Genomic DNA, 24,510 nt, shown 5'->3' with positions numbered 1-24,510 from the left:
TTGTCTACTGCTGATACTAGTATTGATGAAGTAGCTATCTATCTATCTACTGTTGATATTGGAATTGATCAAGTAGCTATCTATTGCTGATAATTTGTATTGAAGTAGTTAACTGCACATAATTATTGGCATTGATGAAGTAGCTTTCTACTGCTGATATTAGCGTTAACGAAGTAACTGTCTACTGCTGATATTGGCATTGATGAAGTGGTTCTCAATGTTAATCTTTGTATTGATGAAACTGGTGATATTGGCATTGATGAAGTAGCCATCTACTTAAATGTTAGTGCTGCTATTTATTAAGTAGCTATCTTCCATTGATATTGGAATTGATGATGTTGCTCTCTACGCTAAATATTTGTATTGGTGAAGTATTTAACTGCCGATATTGGCTTTGTTGAAATAGCCATTTACTGTTACTGCTGATATTGATGAAGTAGCTATCTTCTGCTGATATTGGCATTGTTAAAGTTGCTATCTACGCTAATATTTGTATTAATGAAGTAGCTACTGTTGAGGAGTGCTGATATTGGCATTGATTTGAAGTAGCTATCTACTGCTGATATTGGTATTGATGAAGTAGCTATCTACTGCTGATATTGGCATTGATGAAGTAGCTACTGTTGAGGAGTGCTGATATTGGCATTGATTTGAAGTAGCTATCTACTGCTGATATTGGTATTGATGAAGTAGCTATCTACTGCTGATATTGGCATTGATGAAGTAGCTATAATACTGCTGATATTGGCATTGATAAATTTTACTAACTATTGCTGATTTGAATTTGTTTTGTATGTCAAGGCTAATTAATGTGTTAACAGCAGTTATTCTATGCAGTACTGACAGGGTATCAACTAGATAGCGGTTTACATCCCGCTTAAAACTCGCTTGCGTATAATGCCGGCTGAAAAGGGGAGAAATGACCTCTAGTGGTTGACCAAGCCAAATCTTTTACAGCAAGGTTATGTGATCTAACGGAATATCCAAGGTGTGCATCAACTGTATGGTGCTCTGGAAGTACATGTAGCTGGCATAACAGATCCGATGGCAAAGGGTTGCTCCTGCAATTCTATGATGGCCCAGTGGTTGAATGTACTCATGCTTGGGACACAAGAGACATAAATGGGAAGAAGCTACTCCACTTATACTTTTCCATGGGTTTACTGAAGTGGTACGGTGAATTATTATAGTACAGGATGTGGACAACATGAGTCAGGAAGTTGAAGATAAATATGAGTGCATGGTTTTGTGGTGTAAATAAGGCGTTTCATGGATTCCAGAGTAACTTTTTCCCTTGGTACACAACCAAGCTGGTTACTTGCCTGGGATAGTTGCATCTTTTTCAGGGCCCTGGGCCATGCTAACATTACACCTTAACACAAGGTATTTCTTATTCCAAAACAATGCTTCACTAATTTTTCCCACTTTACTTTACAAAGATTTTTAATGCTTCCAAAAATTTGGCAAAAGGGTATAACTAACATTTTTTTTGAGAAATGGAGATTTCATCACAGGAAGGTCAATGGATACTACAGTAAGCCACAAAATTAAGGTACCAGTTATATTCACCCCCTGTATATCCTAAACCAAGACGGATATATCATAATTAGAACCAGCCGCCAATAGCTGCATATTTTAGCTCGAATTTAAGACCTCATTTGTTGAAATTGTTCAAGAAATAAAGACACGACGATCCAAAAAGCCAAGGAAGATGCCAATTTAAAAGTTGCAGTTTGCTACATTGCATATACCTATTGATTTGTACACAGAGCGTTCGCGAACAAGAGAACAAGTGCCGTGCTTCCATTGATTAGCACGTTATAACTAGCGTTACGCTTTCATTAATTAGAACACAAAAGTGCAACTTTTGATTTCGTTTCTTCTTTAGGTTGTAGGTCACCGTTTCTTTAATTCTCAACCAATTTCAACAAATAAGGTCTTAAATCAGAGCTAAAAATTACAAGTATTGGCTGCTTGTTTTAATTTTGACATATCTGTCTTTATTTAGGATATACAGGGGTGAACACAACTGGTACCTTAATTTTTTGGCTTACTGTATATTACTACCTATTAAAACATAAAACACTTCCATTCTAACCGCAAATACCAATAAATACCCAAATTAGGATGGGTTACCATTTACAAGTCAATACAGGATGGCAGGCGTGGAATTTCGGAGGGAGTCCGAGAGTTGACTCTCGCAGAGACTCCTGTAAAGTCCTATTGCGAGAGTCCATGTGGACTTGCGCTGGAAATGATCGGCTCAGCGAACTTACGTTTAAGTTCAACACGCCTTAAAACTCAAAGCCTGCAAAATATAGAGGAAAAGTCGCCAAAGATGCAATTCATGACATATATGGAAGGGAGAGTATGATGACACATAACTTAACTTTGTTAGTTTATTTGTGAGTTTGTTTGTTTGAATGCATTTTACGTAGGCCTACATATAATACCTTTTGGACTCCCGCAAGATTGTACAACGAGAATCCATTTACGGGAATCCATGGACTCTCGCAAAACTCTCTTGCGAGAATCCACTTGGACTCCTGTGGCACTTTACGAAATTCCACCCCTGGGATGGGCAGTTTTAATCAATTATCTCAAAAAGATCAATATGTTAGTTAGGCTCTTTTGCCATTGGAGGGCAGTATTATAGATCTCAAAAAGATCAATATATTAGTTAAGCCCTTTTGTCATGGGAGGGCAGTATAGATCTTGATCTAGCACTAGCATTGTAAATCCACCCCGCTTGCCTGATTTTACAATTCTGAGATATAAAATCTGCAAGATACATCAAATGCACCACAAAAAAACTTGCTTGATTTTAGGCACAAAAGCAATTCATGAAATAATTCATTATTAAGCATTAATAAGCAAGTATGTTATTCCTCATTATTTTATTACACAATTTCACATTGTCAATATCTTTATAATTACAGTATATTAATATTTACAGTTTACTTAATTTAGTGCAAATGACTCACACTACTCCGGACTCAGTGTCTTCAAGTCATTATTGTGTGTCCACACATCCGGTGCGAGTCAATATTGTGTGTCCACGCATCCAGTGTAGTGTACATCATTATTGTGTGTTCACACTCCACCATGATTTGTGTCACTCATGCCAGGAAAATGCATGTACCTCCATATTATTTAGCCATGTGCAGCCTGCACACTTTGATTTAGGTATGTGCTTATTTCAGATCAGCATGTAATTCATTCTACTTAGTGGCGTGTCTGCAGGTGCTTTGGGGGATGAGAAGCCTCCCGCACTTTGTAAGAAATCATGTAAAATCAGTTGTTTTTTGGCAATTTTAGCCATTAACTCCCCAAAGCCCCCCCCAAAAAACTCTGAAAGCCCCTGTGAGCCCTCCACAGGAACAGATCCCTGGACACGCCGGTGCTACTGATTACACCCATAAAGTCCTATATGCACAAACTTTTAGAATGCTCACACTTGAAGGTGCCAAATGGAATAAGTCAAACCATCCAAAGTAGAATTTGCCCTTAATGGAAGTAAAGCTATGAAATGTGTAATTTCAATTTGCATAAGGTATTTACATGAATATTAAAAATACAAGAATAAATAAATGCTTGGATGGGTACCATTTATGCTATATCTTATTCTAGAAGCTGGGACACAGCCAGGAGACAAAAATGTTAACTTTCATCATTTGGAGAGGGTACAGAACCAACCGATTTATGTATGTTATTTATGGATGGTCATACTCGATTCACTTTGTGCCCCTCAAAATGATGAAAGTCTAAATTGTTACTTGTGAAATGGTCACTATGAGAGACCGTTTAAGGCCAAAATTCACCTTTATTATGAACAAATCAGTAATATTTGTCTAAGTTTTTGCACGCAACTTGTTCAGGAAGTGTCCTCGAGAAGGGGTCACCATTGCCTATCCTGCCTCGGGTGGCGGGTGCCAAAAACCCTAACTATGCCTCCGTCTACAAGTAAGAGTCTTTAAAGACATCTTTATCATAGTCTTCAAAAATGGTGATGCAAACAGATTACACCACTGACATTTGTTTGTATCTTGGTATCTGCTGTACTGAAAATATAATGCTAATATTTATTTTGATGTCCATGTTCAAGTTGAGATGCTACAGTGGCATGCCAATCTGAGGCAATAACCTCAATTCAATACTGTGATTCCTGCATAAAGCATCGCGTTTACTGGGCAAAATTATGTTGTTTATTTATTCATTGCCATTGAATATTCAATACTTTAATTCTCCAATATAGTTATTATTGAAGACCGAATTAAAAAGACTAGTTTGCGCCTGACGTCAGGGCAAAGGCGCGCGTGATTGGTTGCTGACCTGCGCAAGAGTACGGCATTTTTGGTCTGGTTGACAAAACGTCAAACGCAAACTAGTCTTTTTAATTCTGTCTTCAATTATATATATTATTTTATCACAACATAAAACAAAATTATCGGAGTGAAGTTTGAATTATGTCAAAGGTTGTCTCAAGTAAACACTCATCAGTTATGCATTGGTGCACGCTTTCTTGATCCAGTATTACAGGTATATCTTGCACAAAAATACTGCTTTAATCAGACTTTATCCTAGTCATGGACGGACTTTTTAGATTTGGACGGAATAAGTCTAAACTTTAACACTTTATAGACCACTTGACATGTGACATCATTGCCCGGCAGTATGCGCGCAAATCATGGCAATTTCCATTGTTCTTTGCCCTGCAGTATGCGTACGCATCGAAGTTTGCTCAGGGCACGTGCATTTTAAAATGCCTACCACATTTTATATAGTACAAGAAAGCCAGTGAACAGTGTAGCGGTTCGTTCGAGCATATCGATAGACGAGTCCCTCGCCTTTGTTGATAAACAATGATGTCAAGTGGTCTATGCCGTATATTTCTTTTTTTTTTTTTTTTTAAAGATATCAAGTGACAAGAGTATAGAAATCACAGATTATATATAAAAATGTTATGTACACATACAAAACTGTATTTCACTACATATAAATAGAATGAATATCAAAAGAAGACATCAAAACACCCTGGATGGGAAGGACCAGATCAAATGGAAAAGAATGGGAGCCTGTACAAAACAATATGAGTATCATTTGATAAAATGAGGTGATATATCATGTTGCAAAGGATTCTGGGAAGTGTAAGATATCCTCTCTGATAATGTACAGTGGGAAATTTTGAAAGGTTTGAATATTGAACTTTTTTGATTAACTTAAGAACCGCAAATTAAAAAGCTGGGAAGAATATTTTTTCCCATAAGCTTTCAGGTGCAGCTGTTTAAAACTGTGAATAACAGAAACCACTGAACTATTCCAAACAGTAAGAGCTGTGAAAAATGAATACAGCTAGAATATTCTGCTATACAGTTATAAAGACTCACTGAGGTAAAGTTGTTTTCTTTAAACTTCCGTGGTCGTGCCTGTGCGTATCGCGTACACAAGCGTAAACACAAAAGCAATAAACAATCACGCTGATTGGCTGATCAATGCACTTGACAACAAGCCGGCTGACCCATTGGTCTTCGCGCCGCGCCGTAGTAGGCTAATTTGTCACTTCTACGTGATCGCAATTCACCAGCGCGTACCCGGACCACGGAAGTTTAAAGAAAACAACTTTAAGCAATGATAACCTATCACATGTATCTTTCTAAATTGACTTATTACTAGCCATGTAAACCTATGACTGCACATGAATAAAGGACCCCTTCACAATTAGGCTTTGGTTCCTTAAAAATAATGGCAACTTATTTCTACGTTTTGACAAGCAATCATATTATGATTATGATGTAAACTAAAAAATATTACCTGTGCACATAGTTCAATGGAGAGCCCTGTTATTGAGCAGTGCTACAGTAAAGCAGAGAACAATTTGCTGCAGTGTACACATATTTAATATAATTATGAAATACTTCCCATTGATTTAGCTTTGTGACAAAAGCATTATGTGAAAATAGCAAATTTGTCTGCATAAAATCTGTTTGTATTTTTGGTACAGTTTGAGACAAATTCTAATGTTCAAGAAATGAAGACCAATTTTGAAGGGTTTCAAATATAATTTTACAGTTTACATTATGCAAACTTGTAAACATTCAAATATTAATGATTGTACTACACCAGACTCATTTCAGTTGCCTAGACATACAAAATACATGACATCTTCAGTCTTCACTCAAGAACAAGAAAAACCTCTCAAAACACATAATAAAAACATGTTTTATTGAAAATGACATTACATCTTCATTTACACACTGCCCATGTTGGTATTCATAAAACCACAGCTGTCTCTTGTCTTGACCCTACAGCTGGTAAGACGGGATTGGTAGGAAGATCTTGGCTCAAATCTGCTTGTGTTAGGAAGGTTGTATCTGGTCTGGATGCATCCGGTGGTGCCTCTATAGCAAGACTGTAATGGGGGAAAATAAAACATTATCTATTTGAACACTGTGCCTCATACTGTACAAGTAGACATTTCTTTGTTTTCAACAATCATTCAGTGGTTACATTATGTAAAAGCCACATTATCATTTGCAAAAAAACAAAAGAGTTCATTCGATAAAATATGACCTCAGATGTAAAAATGACTGCAGGATAAATTTTGCAATCTTCTGTCGACTTTGAGTTGCACCGTTACTTCATTGATTGCACATGCACAATCTTCACTTAATGTAGAGTTTATGAAGCCATGTGACTTAAGTTGTCTAATATTTCTCAAAAATAACTCCATTTTTGTGAAAATTGAGGCATGATCCTCCAAGTAAATTTTCTGAAAAGTTCAAAATGACATTGAAAATTTAAGGTTTTCTGCTTCTTGAGTTATAGCAGAAAATGCCACAAAAATGTAAGTTCTTTATATTTTGACCAATAGTTCCAGAACTAACATACTAAAATTGAACGTCATTTTATAAATCCTCAGGAAAGATCTTCTTTTTTTTTGCAAACAATACCTAAAAGATGTGGCATTCACATGCAAATACTAAATGACTGTTTAAAACACATTTAAAATAGCATCACATTTACAGACGCACAAGCTTACAGGCTCATGAATGAATTTTCACTGAATGGTTATATTTTAATCTAAAGCCACAATTTCTCTGTGATACGGAAAAACGGAAAAATTCATGGACTTCAGGGTTTGCTCACGGAAATTTGAAAATGCCACAAAATAGTGTAACAAAAACTGTGTAAAATGTCTAACTTTTGTGTTGATTTGCAAAATAAAACAAAAAAAAGTGATTATTTAGCAGTAATCAACCATTAAACAATCTATTCTAGCATTAATTCTAGGCCTACGATGCAAGATTCTGGCCATACTACAGTAAAAGTTAAGACAAAATACAGTTTTAAAACATGTTTGTTTTAACTTTTCAGTGCTTTATAGTGGAAAATGGAAAATCACGGAAATCTGCAATTTGTAACACAGAATTTAAATTTTGTAACACGGAGAAATTGTGGCTTTATTTGAATCATAACACTCAAACAATTAATATTTGAACATTACTATTCTTTGCAATAAATATACTAGAAACAAAATACTCATAATATAATTACCTGTTAGCAGGAGTCCTTACAGCAGCAATACTAGCAGCTTGATGTGTGATAGAATGACTAGGACCAAGGTTATGCGGTGCTTTGGGTTTCACCTTAGATCCATTCATCTTAGCAAATAGTAACCTCAACACACGCTCTCTTTGTTCCCATGTTAGTTCACCAATGTCTATTTTTCCTCCTAACCCAGACCTGAAAAACAAAATACATCATGTGTATCAAAAATTAAAATAATTTCCTTGAAACACTGCTTTTTTCCTTGAAATCGGATATTCCCAAGAAAAGTAATTCCAAAGTTGGAGAGTCTTAAGAGTCAAAAATGTGAAATCGTCCTTTAAAGTTCAATTTTTTGTGGGAAAGCGATCAAAGTTAACATCTGAAAGTGTTAATCCTGCATTCATGGTCATGCCCAGAAGCGTTTTCTTGTGACATACCACATATTTACATACATACACACACATAGGCTTCTGCATAGTACAATATTATGAAGTTCACAGCATTGATGGTTATACAGATATCAGAATGAATCTACTTCATGGCTTCTTTACAGACCACATTATGTCAATGTAAGTATCCAATATCCGGACAGACTGACTGATGCTGGTTTCATATTTTCTGCCACTTGCTGCATGACAATTCATCATGCCACTTGCACTTGTCTGCAAGCGGAGCGGCACATTGCTGAGCGGCAGCAGCATGAATCTGAAAGCCATTGTTGCCGTTAATTACCGCTCCAAAATCACATTTTGTTCTCATACGTTGGACGTTGGAGTGGGCACCGCTCTTTGACTTGGATTCAACTCCCAGTGGTGCTGCCACCTGCGCAAAGCAGTGGAGTGATCAATATATCGGATAGAAAAATTATAATGATATTGTAAACAGTGCAAACTGTTTGAAATTCCTAATCGCTGGTCACTGCTAGCATTTCTGGTGTGACTGAGCAGTGAAGCAAAATCATCTTCAGAGCGGCAAAGCGGCAGGAAAGTATGAAACCAGCATTAAGCTACATGTACTGCTATCATGGTTCTCCAACTGTCTGGTGGCTTAATGTTGGGAAAACAATGGTGAAAATTGCTACATTCACATAGACATGGGGATTCTGATGATTGTAAGGTGTACTACATGTAATGTTGTTACTTCAAACATTCTACGATTTAAAAGTTAACATCTCATAGCCATACTTTTTCTAATTTTTCAGTGCCATATGTGAGCAACTTTAAACAACATGATTTTGCATCCAATGCACAACATGATTATTTCATATCAAACTGATGCCTTTTAGGTCAACCATGACATAATGATATCAAAAGCATAAACCATTCAATAACCCCAACCTTAACACACCCTAACCTTAACACACCCTAACCTTAACACACCCTAACCTTAACACTACTACTCTTAGTAATTAATCCTTACCATGCTTCAGCAGCTTTGAGATCAGCATACACACTGTTGGTACTCGTATCAGACTGTTTGAAATTCCTAATCTTTGGGAAATCCGTCTTGCCATCATGTGCCTCCATCATTCGTTTATGGTAAGCGGTGGCTGCATCTTTCAGATATTTGGCTCGGTTTGCTAGGATCTCCTTCTTCACAACACCAAGGGAGTCCAAAAAGAACTGTTCCATCTCTGTTCTCTGTAAGTGATACAGGGTTATTTGAGCTATTAAAATCAAAATTTCAAAGTTTAGGGGCCTGAGCTTTCGATCCTAGCAGGATCTTTATCAAAGGGAAATAAAAACTAAAATAATAAAATGGATGGAAAATATGAATAACAAAATAGGAAGAAAAAAATTTTGTTATTCATATTTTCCATCCATTTTATTATTTTAGTTTTATTTCCTTTACTTCCATCATCATGTATTATGTTTTTGTAGTTTTTATTTTTACCACACATTTTCATTTTTCTATTCAGCCCATTGTCTTCATTCATTTCCTTATCCCTCTCATCTCCATTCATGACATCCCACTTCCTGCCCCAATTGATAGTTCCCAGGAACCACTTATGTCTTCTATTGTCTTGCTTATTTCCTTTTCCTTTATGTCCATGTCACTATATATCGTCGGCTGTATTCCATAGTGGCGTATAGTGATTTTTGGTCATTTTTTTGAAAATTGGCACATATGTTTTTAATGATGTTCTCTTTCATTTTTTCTAAGTCTCATCAGTCATAATTAGCTAATTAATTAGTAATTAATTAATTAAATGTGGCGTATACAGGGTGATTTAAAATGAACTGTACCCAACTTCAAAAATTAAAATTAAATACTTACCGACATTTAAATAATTTGTGCTTGTAAGCAGTAACAGAATATTATGTTTTCTATTGTTGGTGAAAAGATCATGTATTTACCTCTAATGGTTTTGAAGAAATGTACACTCTTAGAAAACACACCAAAAACGATGTTGCACACGGATGAGTATTCTATTCAAACTACCTGTTCTACGGCATGTTGCTCACTCAACTGCCCTCAGACACTTTCAGTTCAACATAAATTGCGTATGTTTATTTAAAAATGAAAATAAGATGAATTAACAAATAAATACAATTAAAATTAAAACGCGACATTTAAATAATTTTATATTGCAAGCTGTAATAGGGTAGTAGTCTATGTTTCCTATCATTGGTGAAAAAATCAGGTCTCAATTACGAGTGTATGGATAATGCATCAGCACCATTTCTACTTGAATTCAAATTTCCCTCTACAATTTCAAGTCAACGGGTCCTTTGTCCTTTATAACATACATGTAATCTTTGCAAACCTGACATTGTAATATTATTGAATATCAATATTATTGATTTAATAATGCTAAATAACATTTGCCTTGGTTTTGCTGTACATGTACGTAGTCATGGTAGTTGCAGTTTGTTACTGCAGTAGAGAACACGGATAAACTTAGTTCCATGTGTTGGTCTAAAAATGGGATGATAACTTGAAAATGCAATATCTTCTTACTGAAACCACTTATTATCAAAATTCAAAATTTCTACTACAGAACACTTATCACTGCTCTCTACGATAGTTTTATGATATGTACAATCTCCGCAAATAATGTACAAAAATTGGATGAAGTTGGGTACAGTTCATTTTAAATCACCCTGTAGTTACAAAGTGACATTTTTTGTATTCCATAGTGGCGTATCGACCATACGCCACTTTTTATGCACATTTTATAATTATGAAATATCGGCAAAATGAAAAACATCGTATGTCATAGTGGCGTACGCGTAAGATCGGACCTATACGCCACTATGGAATACTGAACGACGAAAAAGTAACGCCATAGGGATTACACGGCGACCGAGGTGGCGTCACGGTTAACGTAAGGTTAGGGTATTGCGTTTTGTTCGCTTTTCCATAGTGACGATAGTTTTATTGTCAGTTTGCCAGCAATAGTATGTATTTATTTCTTTTGAAAAATATATAACAATAAAATCTATTTAGTTTACTACAGAAATTTCACATCATTTACAAAATATAATGAATGTCTGATTTACACAACTCGATTTTAAATTGGCATTTCTTCAAACCCGATTTTCTCGAAAAGTTGTTTATTCATGGCGCCCACTATACGCCACTATGGAATACGGACGACGATTTATATGCATGTTTGTGTGTTGTCTTGTCACTTTGCCTTTGATAAAGATCCTGCTAGGATCGAAAGCTCAGGCCCCTAAACTTTGAAATTTTACTTAAACAGGCTATTTTTGTGGATAAGCAGTTTACAACAGCTCACCTTTTAACGCTATTAAAATCAAAGTATAGAACAAGGATTAACTGCCAGTTCTGCTGAGGCACCGACAGTTGACCGGCGGTTGAGTTGTGAAGCCATCCCTTATTACATTATGTATTTCAACATGTCAAAATTATATGTCCTTTGACCAGTCATAATTTTGTAATTGTAAACCATAGAGATGTGATTTGCATTACCGATGCAAAATTTTACTCTTTATGATAATATGGAAGTTTTTATGATACCAAAACATTTATTTTTTACATTTCCAAAATCGACATTGGAATAAATGCGACACGATCTGGTCCATGGGGGCCAAAGGAGGCATTTTTGAAAATTGAGTTACTATGATTATTACATTATACTTATAATAGGCTATCATAAACTGAAAACACCAAAGGCATAGCATACTTGGTTCTAAAGTTATGGAGGTTTTTGCTGTCTATTTTCATATGTATTTTATTGTTTTTTACTCCATATTTTTACCTTTATCTCAGTTTCAAATTTGCTGCCTTTGGCCCTCATGGACCAGATCGTGTCACAAATTACTTGCTTTGGTTCACATATTCTCTGTTTTGAATTTAAACAGGATTTTTAAAATATGAAATCAGCAGCAGGTGAAATCTTTAATTGATGACACACTGTCACACAGGATTATGGAAAGATTGAAATGGGCTATTCTGGTTGGAAATCCATACACCCCCCTATGGAAGACATGACCTTGATCTCCCACACAAAGGGTGCAGATTTCAAATGAGAGTCAACATTTCAGGTATACCCCAACTGAAATTCACACCCCCTGTGTGGAAGATTAAGGTCATGTCTTCCATAGGGGTTGTATAGATTTCAACTGGAATAGCCTGATCATCCGGTAACTCCTAACTACCCACCTGATCCAAGATTGACTTCGCTAATTTCTTGATTTTATTCATTTCCTTGGTCTGCATTTCAACTGTCCTCATCAACTTAGCTATCTCCACTTTACTAGACTCTGACACAATCTCTGCTTTGTGGGCTACTATCTGGCCTTCCCTTTCAAACTCTTGTACCACGTGACTTAATGAGGTTTCCAAATTCTGCACTTTTTCTTTAAGCTGTGAAGAAAAATATTTAAAATTAGCATTTCATGGATGTGGTACTGAGTAAGTTGTCCAGTAATATACCAAAATGTGAATGGAAATTTGTGAAGTTAACCTGATTTTCATCATCAAATCAATTTTTTATTGTATTGAATCCCCATGGCACTTAGACAAGGCTCTTCACCACTATTGCCTCTCCCTAGTCCCCACCCAGGTGTCCAAGTGGGAACCTGCTTTATTCAATGCCGGGAATGTAACAGACTCGCTGTGGAGGAGGTGTAGTGATCCCCCCACAGCAACATTTCATGGAAAACTGGCACAATCACTTTGAAAGGGAGATGGGCATTCCAGCCTGTGAACACAGGTTTATCACCTTTACCTTTAAACAAATCAGAGAAGAATAGATGTATGCAACTTTACAGGCCTTGACACGTACAGTCCTTTCAAACTATACCTGTATACGCAACATGTGTATAGAGTGAGAAAACCAGGTCATGTCAAGGTCACATGATGCAATGCAGCTTGTTCAGTTAATGATGGTCCCATAATTTATGATGTGATTCAATTAGCCGACAAAAAGCAACAGCTGATATATGGATCAGAATTTGCTAGCATGCCCTAGCAACCATCAAATCGCATCAATCAAATTTAACGTCACCTAGCAATCATCAAATTGCATTAATCAAAGTTAACGTCAAGGCAACTTTGTTGCTACATCACTAAACACAAATGAAATGCCGGTAACATCAACCGCTACAGGCATTTGATCACTATGTCTGTTTCGTCTCTCAAGTTGAGAGTAACACCATGTTGGATTTTGCAGTGGCAAGATGGCGTACTCTCAACTTGAGATAAGACACACTATATAATTAAAGACAGGGATAAAAAGAATTTATCGCGTCTGATGTCACTGTCAATTACGATCTTTGATTGGGTTACACATGTTAATAGCGCGTAAAAGGAAGACCGATCTATCTGGTGCTGATCGGAGAAAAGGAGTAGCAGCAAATGGCGAAAAATTACGTACTTTTACAAGGCAAAAAGCAGCTTTTCTAGGCATTGTTGACATGGTGCCTTCGCCAAAGAAAGTTTCCTACTATCAAGACCGAACTTTTGAGATGGTTTGCATGTTTGAAGGTGCAAAATTAACAATAAGGTGCCCGGTTGTACCGCCGCGTTCAGCAAGTCATCATCACAACACTTGTAAACAAACCGTGCTCGAATTTGATTGACAGATGACGCCAGACGCGATAAATTCTTTTTATCTCTGTCTTTAATTATAGCAATAAATTATTATTCTGTCACTTGCTGTGACTGTTAGTATAATATGGGCATAACTTTCTTACGTCTTTTATCTGTTGTTTCTGTTTTTTGGTCTCTACCACTTTATCTTGTACCAGCTGTTCATGAAGTTCTCTTTCTCCCTCAAGTCTCTTGACATGTTCAGCTAATTTATCCTTGGTATTCTTCAGTTCCTCAGATTCCTTCATGTGATAACTCAATACTTCATTAACACGCACATTCTCCTTGTAAACTGATCGTGTGGTTTCGTCCAGTTTGCTGTATGAGTATTAAAGCAAAGAGAGAAATTTTTGAACAAACTTTCCTGTTGGTTTTAAAATCGCTAGTTTCTTGTTTTTCCATGATAAATAATAATGATTATACAATTTGCAATTGCTTAAGGGCTCTGGTATGAGCGTTTGGACAGTATTTTTTGTGGGACATGAGAGCACATCAGATATATCGAATTGCATTCTGAATAGGAAAAATGTCCTGATGATATCAAATAATTTTGATTTTTTGATATTCGTGATAAAATAACTCCCTCAGTGACTATGTCATTTCATCCTTTGCCATTTTATTCTCTTGACATCTGGTCGGCAGTCTTTGTTACAATTTAGAATTAGGATTATGATACAAGGAGTAGTCAATATGTTTGAAGGCCAGTCAATGTAATTAAGGTTTACAGTTAGTGTAAGGGTTAGGATTAGGGTAAGGGTATGTGTTTGGGTTAGTGTTAGAATTAGGGTATGGGTATGGGTAGGGTAGAACTAAAGGATGAAAAGGTCTATTGCAGTTGCAATTGAAAAATCCATACAACCAGATGGAAGACATGACCTTATTCCCTCACACAGAGGGTGTAAATTTAAATGGTAGTCACCCATTCAGGAACCATATTTGAAATTCACACCCCCTGTGTGGAAGATTAAGGCCATGTCTTGCATAAGGGATGTATGGATTTTAACTGAAATAGCCCAATGGCAAAAGTCAATGAATACACCATAATACTATTATTAATAACCTACCCAATTGCTTCAGTGTGTGCTCTCTCTGCCAATTCTGCAATCTTCTGACTAGCTTCTTGCTGCAATCGGATTTTCTCTTCAAAGAACTTGTGTTCCATCCTCTGCAACTGCTGCTTGTGCTCTTTGTTTGTCAAAAACATTTCCTCTTTAATCTGAAAACATCAGGAGAGAAAGATTAGTGACATTTGCCAGTATTGGGCTATTTCCAGTTGAAATCCATTCACCCAACTGGAAAAGCCCATTTTACCAGCCAAATATATTGGTGTCATTCATGTGAAGGAAAGGATCACAATATAAGACTCTATAAGTCATTAGAGAGTGCACCTGTACTCTGGAACCAGCTTCCTAAATCACTCAAAAAATTATTACCAAAAAAATCAAGTTATAGGCTCTATTAGTATTAATATCAACCCTAATGTCCTACATTTTTTCCCCCCAAACGGAAAGCAAACAAGTTGTTTGTTTCCATCTGGTTTTGAACCAAGACCTCTTGCATGCCAATCACTAGATCAGCGACCAGTAACCACGGGTGTTTCGCTGGACCTGCCAATAAAATTGTGCATGTATGTGATGTGATCAAGCAAAATCAGTCAGAAGTTGGAAATAGATTTTCAGATATAGGCAAATCTATAATAAATTACCGAGTTGCAAAACTTTTCGTGATAAAAACTCGAACGGTGGTGATGCAACTGCAAATTTCACTTTTGCAATACTAATCATTCACCGAGTTACGCTGCATATTCACCTTATTTTTTTCAACCTTAGTGATTAAAGTCTAAAAATGAGCAAAAATACCTTTAAAAAATATCCAGGGACCTCAAAATAATGAGATCAGTTACTATGTCCGCCTAACAACTACATCGCGTCATACATAAAAATCTTGTGTCTTCGCGTTACAACACGTTGTGTCAAACAGTAACATCGCGTATCATTTAGTTTGCGTCATCTCGCGACATTGCGTATCAACACGCTGCCTCTAAAGCAAGTGGGAATAATAAACACGGGGAAATCAAAATGAGTGAGGAGAGTACATGGGTGCCATGGAACCGCGAAAGACAGGTGATCGCTAGTAAAGACAAGTTCTTTTGTTGCATTTTGTTTTGGAAACACTTCAACTGTTCATATCTTTGGAATTAAATGTTCAATTTCAATGGAGTTTTCTGCAAAATGTAGCTTTGCAAATGTTCTATACAATCATGTAAAACTAATAAACTCGAAGCCCAACTTCAGACTGATTTTGCTTGATCACACCACATATATGATTGTGCCATCGCATCAGCTGGGATGCATGCATGTGCAGTGGCTAGGTGGAGAAGTATTTTGTAATATGCGGTATCATTAGGGTTAATGAATGTACAAATGTTTAGTGCAAACTGGTGATGGTAATATGTATTCTTAATGTTACTTACTTCATCTAACTCTTTCTGCATCTGTCCACGCTTGCGTCTGAATTCCTTGACTAATTTCAGTTCACTCTGCATCATTTTCACCTCACCAGTTTTCTCCTTCAGGGATTCCTGCAGAGTATTTAACCTAGAAGTAAAATCTTCAATCTGAAATGAAAAAGAACATAAAATAACGTCAAATTAATACTATTACACATAGTTTTCCTATCAAACTTTATGTAGGAAGTACATTTGATCACTTACTGCTGATACTATTTTAACTCCCCATTTAAAGGTCGGTGATCCCATTGTAACACATGAAGCTTTCTACCTCTGACAGACTTCGTACTATGGGTGTCTCTGGACCACCCCTAGACTGGTTTCAATCATACATGTCTAACAGACACAGTCGTGTCAACATTGACGACACTTTTTCTGCTGCTGTCTCCCTTGACTGTGGGCTGGCTCAAGGATCTGTCATGGGACCGTTGTCTTTTACAATTTATACTTTACCTCTTGGCATGATCATTCGTAGCACAAACTTTCTTACCATATTTACGCTGACGATACTCAGTTATACACCGCTTTTAACCCTAAACAACCCATGGATCAAACCGATGCTATAAATCGGCTTCAGAACTGCATCCTTGATATTCAGTGCTGGATGACTCATGCTAAGTTGAAGTTAAACATGGAGAAAACAGAGTTCTTTGTTGTAGGCTCACCTCATAACCTTAAATCTATTAATGCTCTTAGTCTTAAAGTAAGTACAACTACCGTTAAATCTATTAATAAGGTTCGTAATCTTGGTATTATTTTTGACAGTACTATGTCTATGTCAGATCATGTAAATGGGTTATGCCGTACTTTTAATTTTCAACTCCAAATATTTCTCGTATAAGGCGGTACCTCAATGAAGAAAACTGTCATCATGTTGTTCGAGCCCTTGTGAGCTCCCGCCTTGATTATGGTAACTCGCTGCTTGCTGGTATCACCGAAGCCCAACTCGCGAAAATTCAACGCATTCAAAACAAAGCTGCTCGCTTGATTTTCGGTATTCGTAGGCGCGATCATATATCACCTTACCTCACCCGTCTCCACTGGCTCCCAGTCAAGCAGCGAGTTAATTTCAAAATCCTTGTTCTCATGTATCAGTGTATTAATAACAGTGCCCCTACCTACTTGTCTGAGCTAATATCTATGTATAACACCCATTCCAGCAAACGTAATCTTCGCTCATCCAAGGACGTTACCAGACTTGCTATTCCCAAGACCAAAAGATCTGCAGGTGACCGTGGGTTCTCAGTGTACGGTCCTCGCCACTGGAATTCACTGCCCACTTCCATCAGAGAGGCCCCGTCACTGCAGATCTTTAAAAGGCATCTTAAAACCCACCTTTTTGAATTGTTGTAATTTCTTTTGTTTTTCTTTGTATTGTGAAGCGCTTTGAACTGCGAAAAAGCGCTATAGAAATATTGTATGTATGTATGTATGTATGATAGAGGCCCATCCATCACCCAAACATTCCTATCCCAACTAGTAACCAAAGTTCGTAGTATATCATCCAAGTAAATGCACTTACTGTGTACGTTTCAACAACCACTGTTGTCTTTGTCAACACTTGATGAGGAGTGACTGCAATCTACTGACAACCAACTTTTTTGGTTTGCCAGTTGGTTTTCCTTCTGGGGATTTTTTTGGATCCCTGTTGCAGGAACTCATCAAAAATGTGAGTAAGTTGGTACTGCCCCTTTGTTTAATCATTCCTATCCCAAGTTTTCAGTTTAATTGCTCCAGTAGTTTAGATTCTAGAAGCCAAAAAATTAATGTGTAACAGTACATGACTTCCAGGGTGGTAACCACCACACTTCTATGGTTTTGTTCATACCGCCTAAACAAAACATATTTCAGGCCTAAAAATTCACTGGGTTATTAGAAAAATCTGTGCTTTCACCTGATACTAAAATCTGAAGCTTGGTGGGTAAAGTGTTAAGTGGATGGGGTGAGGCAGCCAAGCAGGTCACATACCTCTAAGGGTACCACCTGGTCACTGCAATCTCTTGCTTTTGAACTCAATTTTGTGAAGATGACATTTGGAGACTTACTATTTGTTGTTTTTCTTTCCTTGATTCTCTTCTTGTGTCTTTAAGTTGCTTTTGCAGTCTTGAAATCTGAAGTAAAAATAGAAATCCAAATAGAGTGAAAAACAGTCCTACAATGTCACATTGTCCAAATAATAGACACATACATACAACACACTGCAAGTGTGAGTGCTTACATTGGATTACATCATAAAATAAAACATTACAAATTGGTACAAGTAGATGAACATAACAAGAATACATTGGGCTATTCCAATTGAAATCTATACACTCCCTATAGAAGACATGACCTTAATCTTCCACACAGGAAGTGTGAATTTCAAATGGAGAGCCACCCATTCATGCTTGTCTGCTCCAAAATGGTTATTCCAGTTGAAATCCATGCACCCCCTATGGAAGACATGACATGAGTCTTCCACACATGGAGTGTGAATTTCAAATGGATTTACCTGAATGGGTGACTCCATTTGAAATCTACACCCCTTGTGTGAGATATTAAGGCAGTGTCTTCCACAGGAGTGTATGGATTTCAACTGGAATAGCTTATTAATTAATGGTCATAATCATATTCTTACCAAATCTTCTTTAGAATGATCTTCTTTCTTCAGGTAGGTAATAACATCAATGGTGTCCTTCTCAGTCTGCACCATCTGACGCTGAAGAGCCTCATTTTCCAAGGATAATATCTTGGCATTCTCACGGAATTCCTGACGAGACCTTTCAGTTGCATTGAGTCTGGTTTCCCAGATCTTGGTGTTTGCTACAGACTGAGCTTGGTCTGTGAACTTTTCCTTCTTCTTTCTGTCAAATGTGATATCAAAAATTAAGAACAATAAAGATCTTGGCTCTAAAACCAGTCAAATTGCAAAAAATGGTGAATGTGCAATACACAAGTTTGAATCTGAATAACAAGTAAGATAGAATACCTCAGGAGGAATCTAGTTGGGATAAAAGGCAAACTTTGATCATGGCAGAGGCAAAGTAATGAATATATATAAATCAAACCCACAAGATAGATTGTCAACAAACTACACTCTCATGAAATTGGAGAGCTGTTTGGAGAGTGACATTAAATTATCAACATTGAAGTGAACTACAAATTACTCTCCTGTGAAAGTTTAGGAGAGTTATGTAGAGTGAGATCACACTGGTACACTGGGACGACATGGCTTGGTTTGCTAAATTAAAATTAATTTTCAGTGTATATGTATGTTGGTCATATTTAATATTATAGTACCGTATTACTAAATTAGTAATAGTAGGTCTAGATGCAGCATGCTAATTTTGTAACAAATAAAATAAAGTTTTACCGGTACTTTCGTCTAATTCAATAACAGGTTTGAAAAGGTTGTCTCCAGTGATTAGCCTTCTACCAGATTCCTGGTTATTTCCTTTACTTACCCTTTCTTTCCTTTGCCTTTTCCCTTTCCTTTACCAGTCCCTTCCCTGACTTCCCTGCTTTCCCTTTCTTTGTTTTCTTTGGCATTGCGATTGCTGTTCAGATACTCTCAGTTATGTATGAACAATCATTTCTGATGCTTGGAAGAAATTTACATTTCTGATGAATTTCAATACTTTGCAATACCGATATTCATATCTGCAATAAGAAAAGGAAAAGAATCATGGCATCATTATAGCATTGGCCATTGTGTGCCGAGCAGGGTAAAAAGGATTCATAAGATTACCTCTGCCCCTTCAAAGTTCAAATGATAGTCATATAACGACTAATAAATAAATGACAGACTATCATTGAAGACCGAGTTCCACAGTCTATGTGGATGTATGTGAAACTCCAATACCGCTACCTCTTCATTTTATCATTTGACATCCCCGTAGCAGGGCCCAGGCTATTTGCATGCATGTATTATAAAATTGTGAATATTGAAACCAGTGCTTAAGTTCTGGTAATTTAAAATTAAATGAAGTTCCAGTCTTTTAAAAACTGTTCTTATCTTTTTCAAAATTCCTTCGCACTGTGCAACCGATCGCGTAAATCACAACTGCGTCACGCTATGCTACGCAGATATATCGGCAAATGAGGTCCTGACGCCAAAATATAATAGGTACGAATGAGTGTTTAAATACTTTTATAGCAATGACCTATACTTTTAAACACCCTGCCAGGTTCAGGAAACAAAATTTGCCAATCGACAGTCAATCCTCATCTGACATTTGTCTGATCATGCCGATTTCGACATGACAGTTGACACTGTCACTGCATCAGTTTAGAATAGTTTCTTCGTCTGCTTCTGCTTAATTATTACTCCTCAACGCAACGCTATGCCGAGCGAGGTCACGTCACACTCGGTGTGACGTGCCCTGAACTCCAAATAACTTTCGTAAGCGACAGACAAATTGCAGGAAAGCGTGCCAATTTAAGCTTCCTGTAATATCTATTGCACATAACATACGAAGTCACAAACTTACAAACTTCAATATGCACTTCAAATACTATACAAATTATTACCGATCCTGTAGAATAACTTACATAATCTTCAATTTCATGGAATCCCGTTGCTCAGAATTGCAAATGTCATTTTTATCTGTCAAATGCGCTGTGGATGTGCTCAGAGATTTTATGATATGCTCCATAAATCACAGGTGTGAAACTGACTTTATACCACTCGCTCGCTTTCGCAGAAAAGCGAAGCCTCCGGCTACCTCGTGGCACTGGGCATGATGTCATCATGGACGTGTACAAAATTTCCGACGGGCACCTTATTTATTTATAACCCGTTTTGTGATTGGTTGCAAACACCATTCATCGCAATCGTAAGCCAATCAATGAATGCAACGGCCTTTTACGGTATGAATTAATGTGACCCGCCAGTAAAGTACGTCTAACCTGATTGGTTTACAAAACTACTTTGATAATTGCTAAGCCAGTCAGCGTGCTCGATGCTTAACAACCTGGTCGTAGAGGTTTTCTTTTTTTTAAGAGGCGAATTCACGTGGTGATCTAGCGATCAAGTATAAATTCAGCATGACTTCTGCTTTTGCAGGTGCAATAACAATACATGGACACAATCAGTGACATTAACAACAATGAAATAAAGAATTATTTATGACATGCATGGCCATGGGCTGGATTTTACGATCGAGGTAAGGTTTTCGGCCTGTCCCTGCGTGAATATCGTTAGTTTTCAGCATCAAAGATACTTGCGATGACCAGTTTTTTGCGGACACTTTGATATTAAACAGGTAAACTTTTATAGGTCATAGGGTAGAAACGATAGTTGTACAATTGTACGAAAATATACATTTTGTTATAGGCCTAAAATGTTTAAAAAATATATTGGTCCCATGGCAGGTCCACACATTGTGCATGTATGGCCATGCGTTTTGAGTTGGGCCGGTAATGCGTTATATGTTTACGCGAGATGAAAATTGCATGTTTTTTCGTTTAGATATGAATATCTTTCACATACTATACCCAACATATATAAAAGTATACATTTTCTGGCTGCAAATGAACCAAGGAATCCAAAATGCACTTTAAAATGACACAGGGTGTAACACTAAGGAGTTATGAAACTGAAAATACCAAATATTTTAGGGAAAAAAATTTAAAATTTGACAAATTAAAAAAAAGAAGTTAGCTTCACCCCACATATTTAAAAGTTCCATATTTGAATTCCTCTCAGTCAGAGCTTTAAATACATATATAACATCATAGGGTTCAATAAAATTAAAATGATTTTGCCCCAGCCTCTTTCAAGGCATATTTTCCCATTGACTTCAATGTGTAACCCGAACGGAAAATAAAATATGCAAAATTGCTTCTCAAAGCAAATTAAATTACCTGGAATATGATTGTATGGTCTTATAGTATGCAGTTTAAAGTGAATTATAAAAATGTGAAAAAAGAAATGGACCTCTTGCATCATATGACCCCTGGGGTCACTTTTATTAAATTTGCTCCTCCTGATCCTCCTCCTCCTGATCCTCCTCCACCCCCCACATTATGCTAATTAGATGCAAATTATTCAAATGTTAATAAATTTTTACAACTTTTTTAAGGTTTACTGTATTGGTCTCATCACAAGCTTTAATTTGACACCAAATTTAACTACATAGGCTGCATATTAACTGAGAAAATTAAAAAGATGAACCCTAAAATGTCGCGCGCATGTAACATCTCCACCTATTTACTGGCCCAACTCAAAACGCATGGCCGTATACTATTCAGTTGTTCGACGTATAAACGCAACGCTACAATTGCGAGGCTAAAATCGAGGATAGCCCATATTTCTACCCAAGACCTGAAGAACTTTGAACAACATGACATGATACTATAGTATCGACTGTAGTCTGTCCTTTTAAGGAGAAAACGATGTAAGCTTACGGTGTACTAAATTCATGCTATGTTTTTCAATGAGGGTCAAATCAGGTCACGTCAACTATTTCGATGTTGACATGACAACGGAGTACTTAGGATCAAATAAAACCTAGTCACTTCAATCAATTTACGTAAAACTTTGTAAAGTATATCTATCTTGTAACATCTACTACATACTTACTTTTTTGCTCTAAATTCTGTGGATAAAGTATCAAATCTACTAAAAATATCGCCGCTTTCCGAGCTTCCCTACTAAAATCATCCTATTTTCCATTGTCATGATTGTGACATAGGGGGCGCTATAACAGTTTGTGGTTAACTAGTAACAAACGCACGGCGCATGCGCGAGCCGGGAAATTCAGTTTTGGTTTTGAAACGTCAACAAAGCTGAATATCAAAACGACTCCATGCAGAAAATCACTTCTTTTTATAAAACTAAGCAAAATTACAACAATTACTTTAGGGAATATAAACACCAAAGTCATATCTAGCACATATGTCAAAAAGAAGTTGAAAATTCATCAGATAAGTGAGAAAGGGTCGAATTTTCGGTCAAAATTTTTTTCGAAAAAAATCATATTTTTTTGGCCTTAAAACTTGGCCATAAAAAATTCCCACACCACCAATTTCATGATTTTTGTCCTCAAAAATTAACTGAGTAATCCTCATAGTGTTTTCAAGTCAATTCCCCGGGAGACGGAGAAACGGACATATAGAAAAAATGATATTTAATTTTATTTAATTTAATCCACAAATTGACACCTGAGTCGGGGCGTTGCAAACGTGTCGTACATGTGTAGGGACCGATTCTACAGCAAGCTTGAACTTCCCGGCTCGCGCATGCGCCCTGCGTTTGTTACTAGTTAAGTTTGTGGTCTGGGCAGGGTTGCCAGCTTGTTTGTGATTTGCCAGGGTGGATTTACCAAGGGATTTACCAACTGCTTTCAATTTCAAGGAATCGGTTAGCAACGTTTGCACAGTAGGCCTATTTTTGTGGGACCTGAGAGCACATCAGACACACCAAATTGCATTCTGAATACGAGGAATGTCCTTCTGATATCAAATAATTTTGATTTTTTTCCCGAAATTCACGATATAGGCCTAATACAAATTTTATAGCAAAGTTATTAAAAATTGATATTTTTGATTTTTGATATAATAGGCCTATAAATAATAGGCCCCCAGCCTAGGCCTATTTAACAGTCCTCGAAGTTAACTTTATAAATCTAATGATATGTATGGGAGGAAAGCCGATATTAGAATTTAGAATGATGTGTCTGATATGCTCTCATGTAGGCCTAGAACTTGCAAGTCAATAATTTAGGTCCAAAGGTCCATCTCTAAATCCAAACTTTCACCTCCCATTTTGTTTTACATTTTTATCAGTCTAATCGGAATGCCCAAGGACAAGTCGATTTCATGAAGTGCCCCTCCCTGTGCCCCTCCCTGTGCCCCTCCATCCGACTGCACCCTTAAATCATTTTTCACAAAAGTTCCGTTTTTCTAGATGAGTAAAAACCAACTTTAAATTACGAAAAATTCCACTTTTTTTGCAACAAATTTGCACTAAATTTGTTGATTTTGCGAGCTGAAAAGGCGCCCGAAAAAATCACGGCGCCGCCACTGGTGGCACGACAAAGTATCATTGGCCCCACACATATTATGTTATCATCCAAATGGTCATCTGTTTGGTTGGCTGGCTGTTTGGCTGCCTGGTTGTCCGAGCGGTTCACCCATTAATCCATTTTGCAGCTCCAATGCAATAACCGATCAACTTCAAACTTGGTCATAGTATAGGCCTATACGGTATGGTGGCCTGATGTGCTGTAGGGCCTATATTTTTGTCATATTATTTGCATATTTATGAATATTAATGAGCTTATTTGTATATTTAATTTATCAATTTAATTATTGTGACAGGCAAATTGTCAAAATTATGACATTGCGACAATTTTCTCCAGCCAACGGTGTCATGATATACATTAGGCCTATTATAGGCCTAATGTTTTGTT

At 36.9% G+C, this 24,510-nt stretch overlaps 1 protein-coding gene across 1 annotated transcript; it reads right to left on the bottom strand.

Moving 5' to 3' along the window:
- Positions 1-5,627: 5,627 nt before the first annotated feature.
- LOC140152454 (basal body-orientation factor 1-like) lies at positions 5,628-22,775 on the bottom strand. Its single transcript, XM_072174771.1, is given in 12 exon segments — positions 5,628-6,409; positions 7,555-7,743; positions 8,968-9,188; positions 12,178-12,381; positions 13,713-13,926; positions 14,673-14,824; positions 16,082-16,225; positions 18,163-18,228; positions 18,735-18,960; positions 19,561-19,619; positions 19,622-19,756; positions 22,680-22,775. Coding segments are annotated over 11 exon segments (1,638 nt in total). The 5' UTR covers positions 19,646-19,756; positions 22,680-22,775; the 3' UTR covers positions 5,628-6,270.
- Between the last annotated feature and the right edge of the window lie 1,735 nt (positions 22,776-24,510).

Source organism: Amphiura filiformis, chromosome 5 (assembly GCF_039555335.1).
Source record: "Amphiura filiformis chromosome 5, Afil_fr2py, whole genome shotgun sequence".
NCBI classification, from domain to species: Eukaryota; Metazoa; Echinodermata; class Ophiuroidea; order Amphilepidida; family Amphiuridae; genus Amphiura; species Amphiura filiformis.
This window is presented reverse-complemented; position numbering and strand designations above follow the sequence as displayed.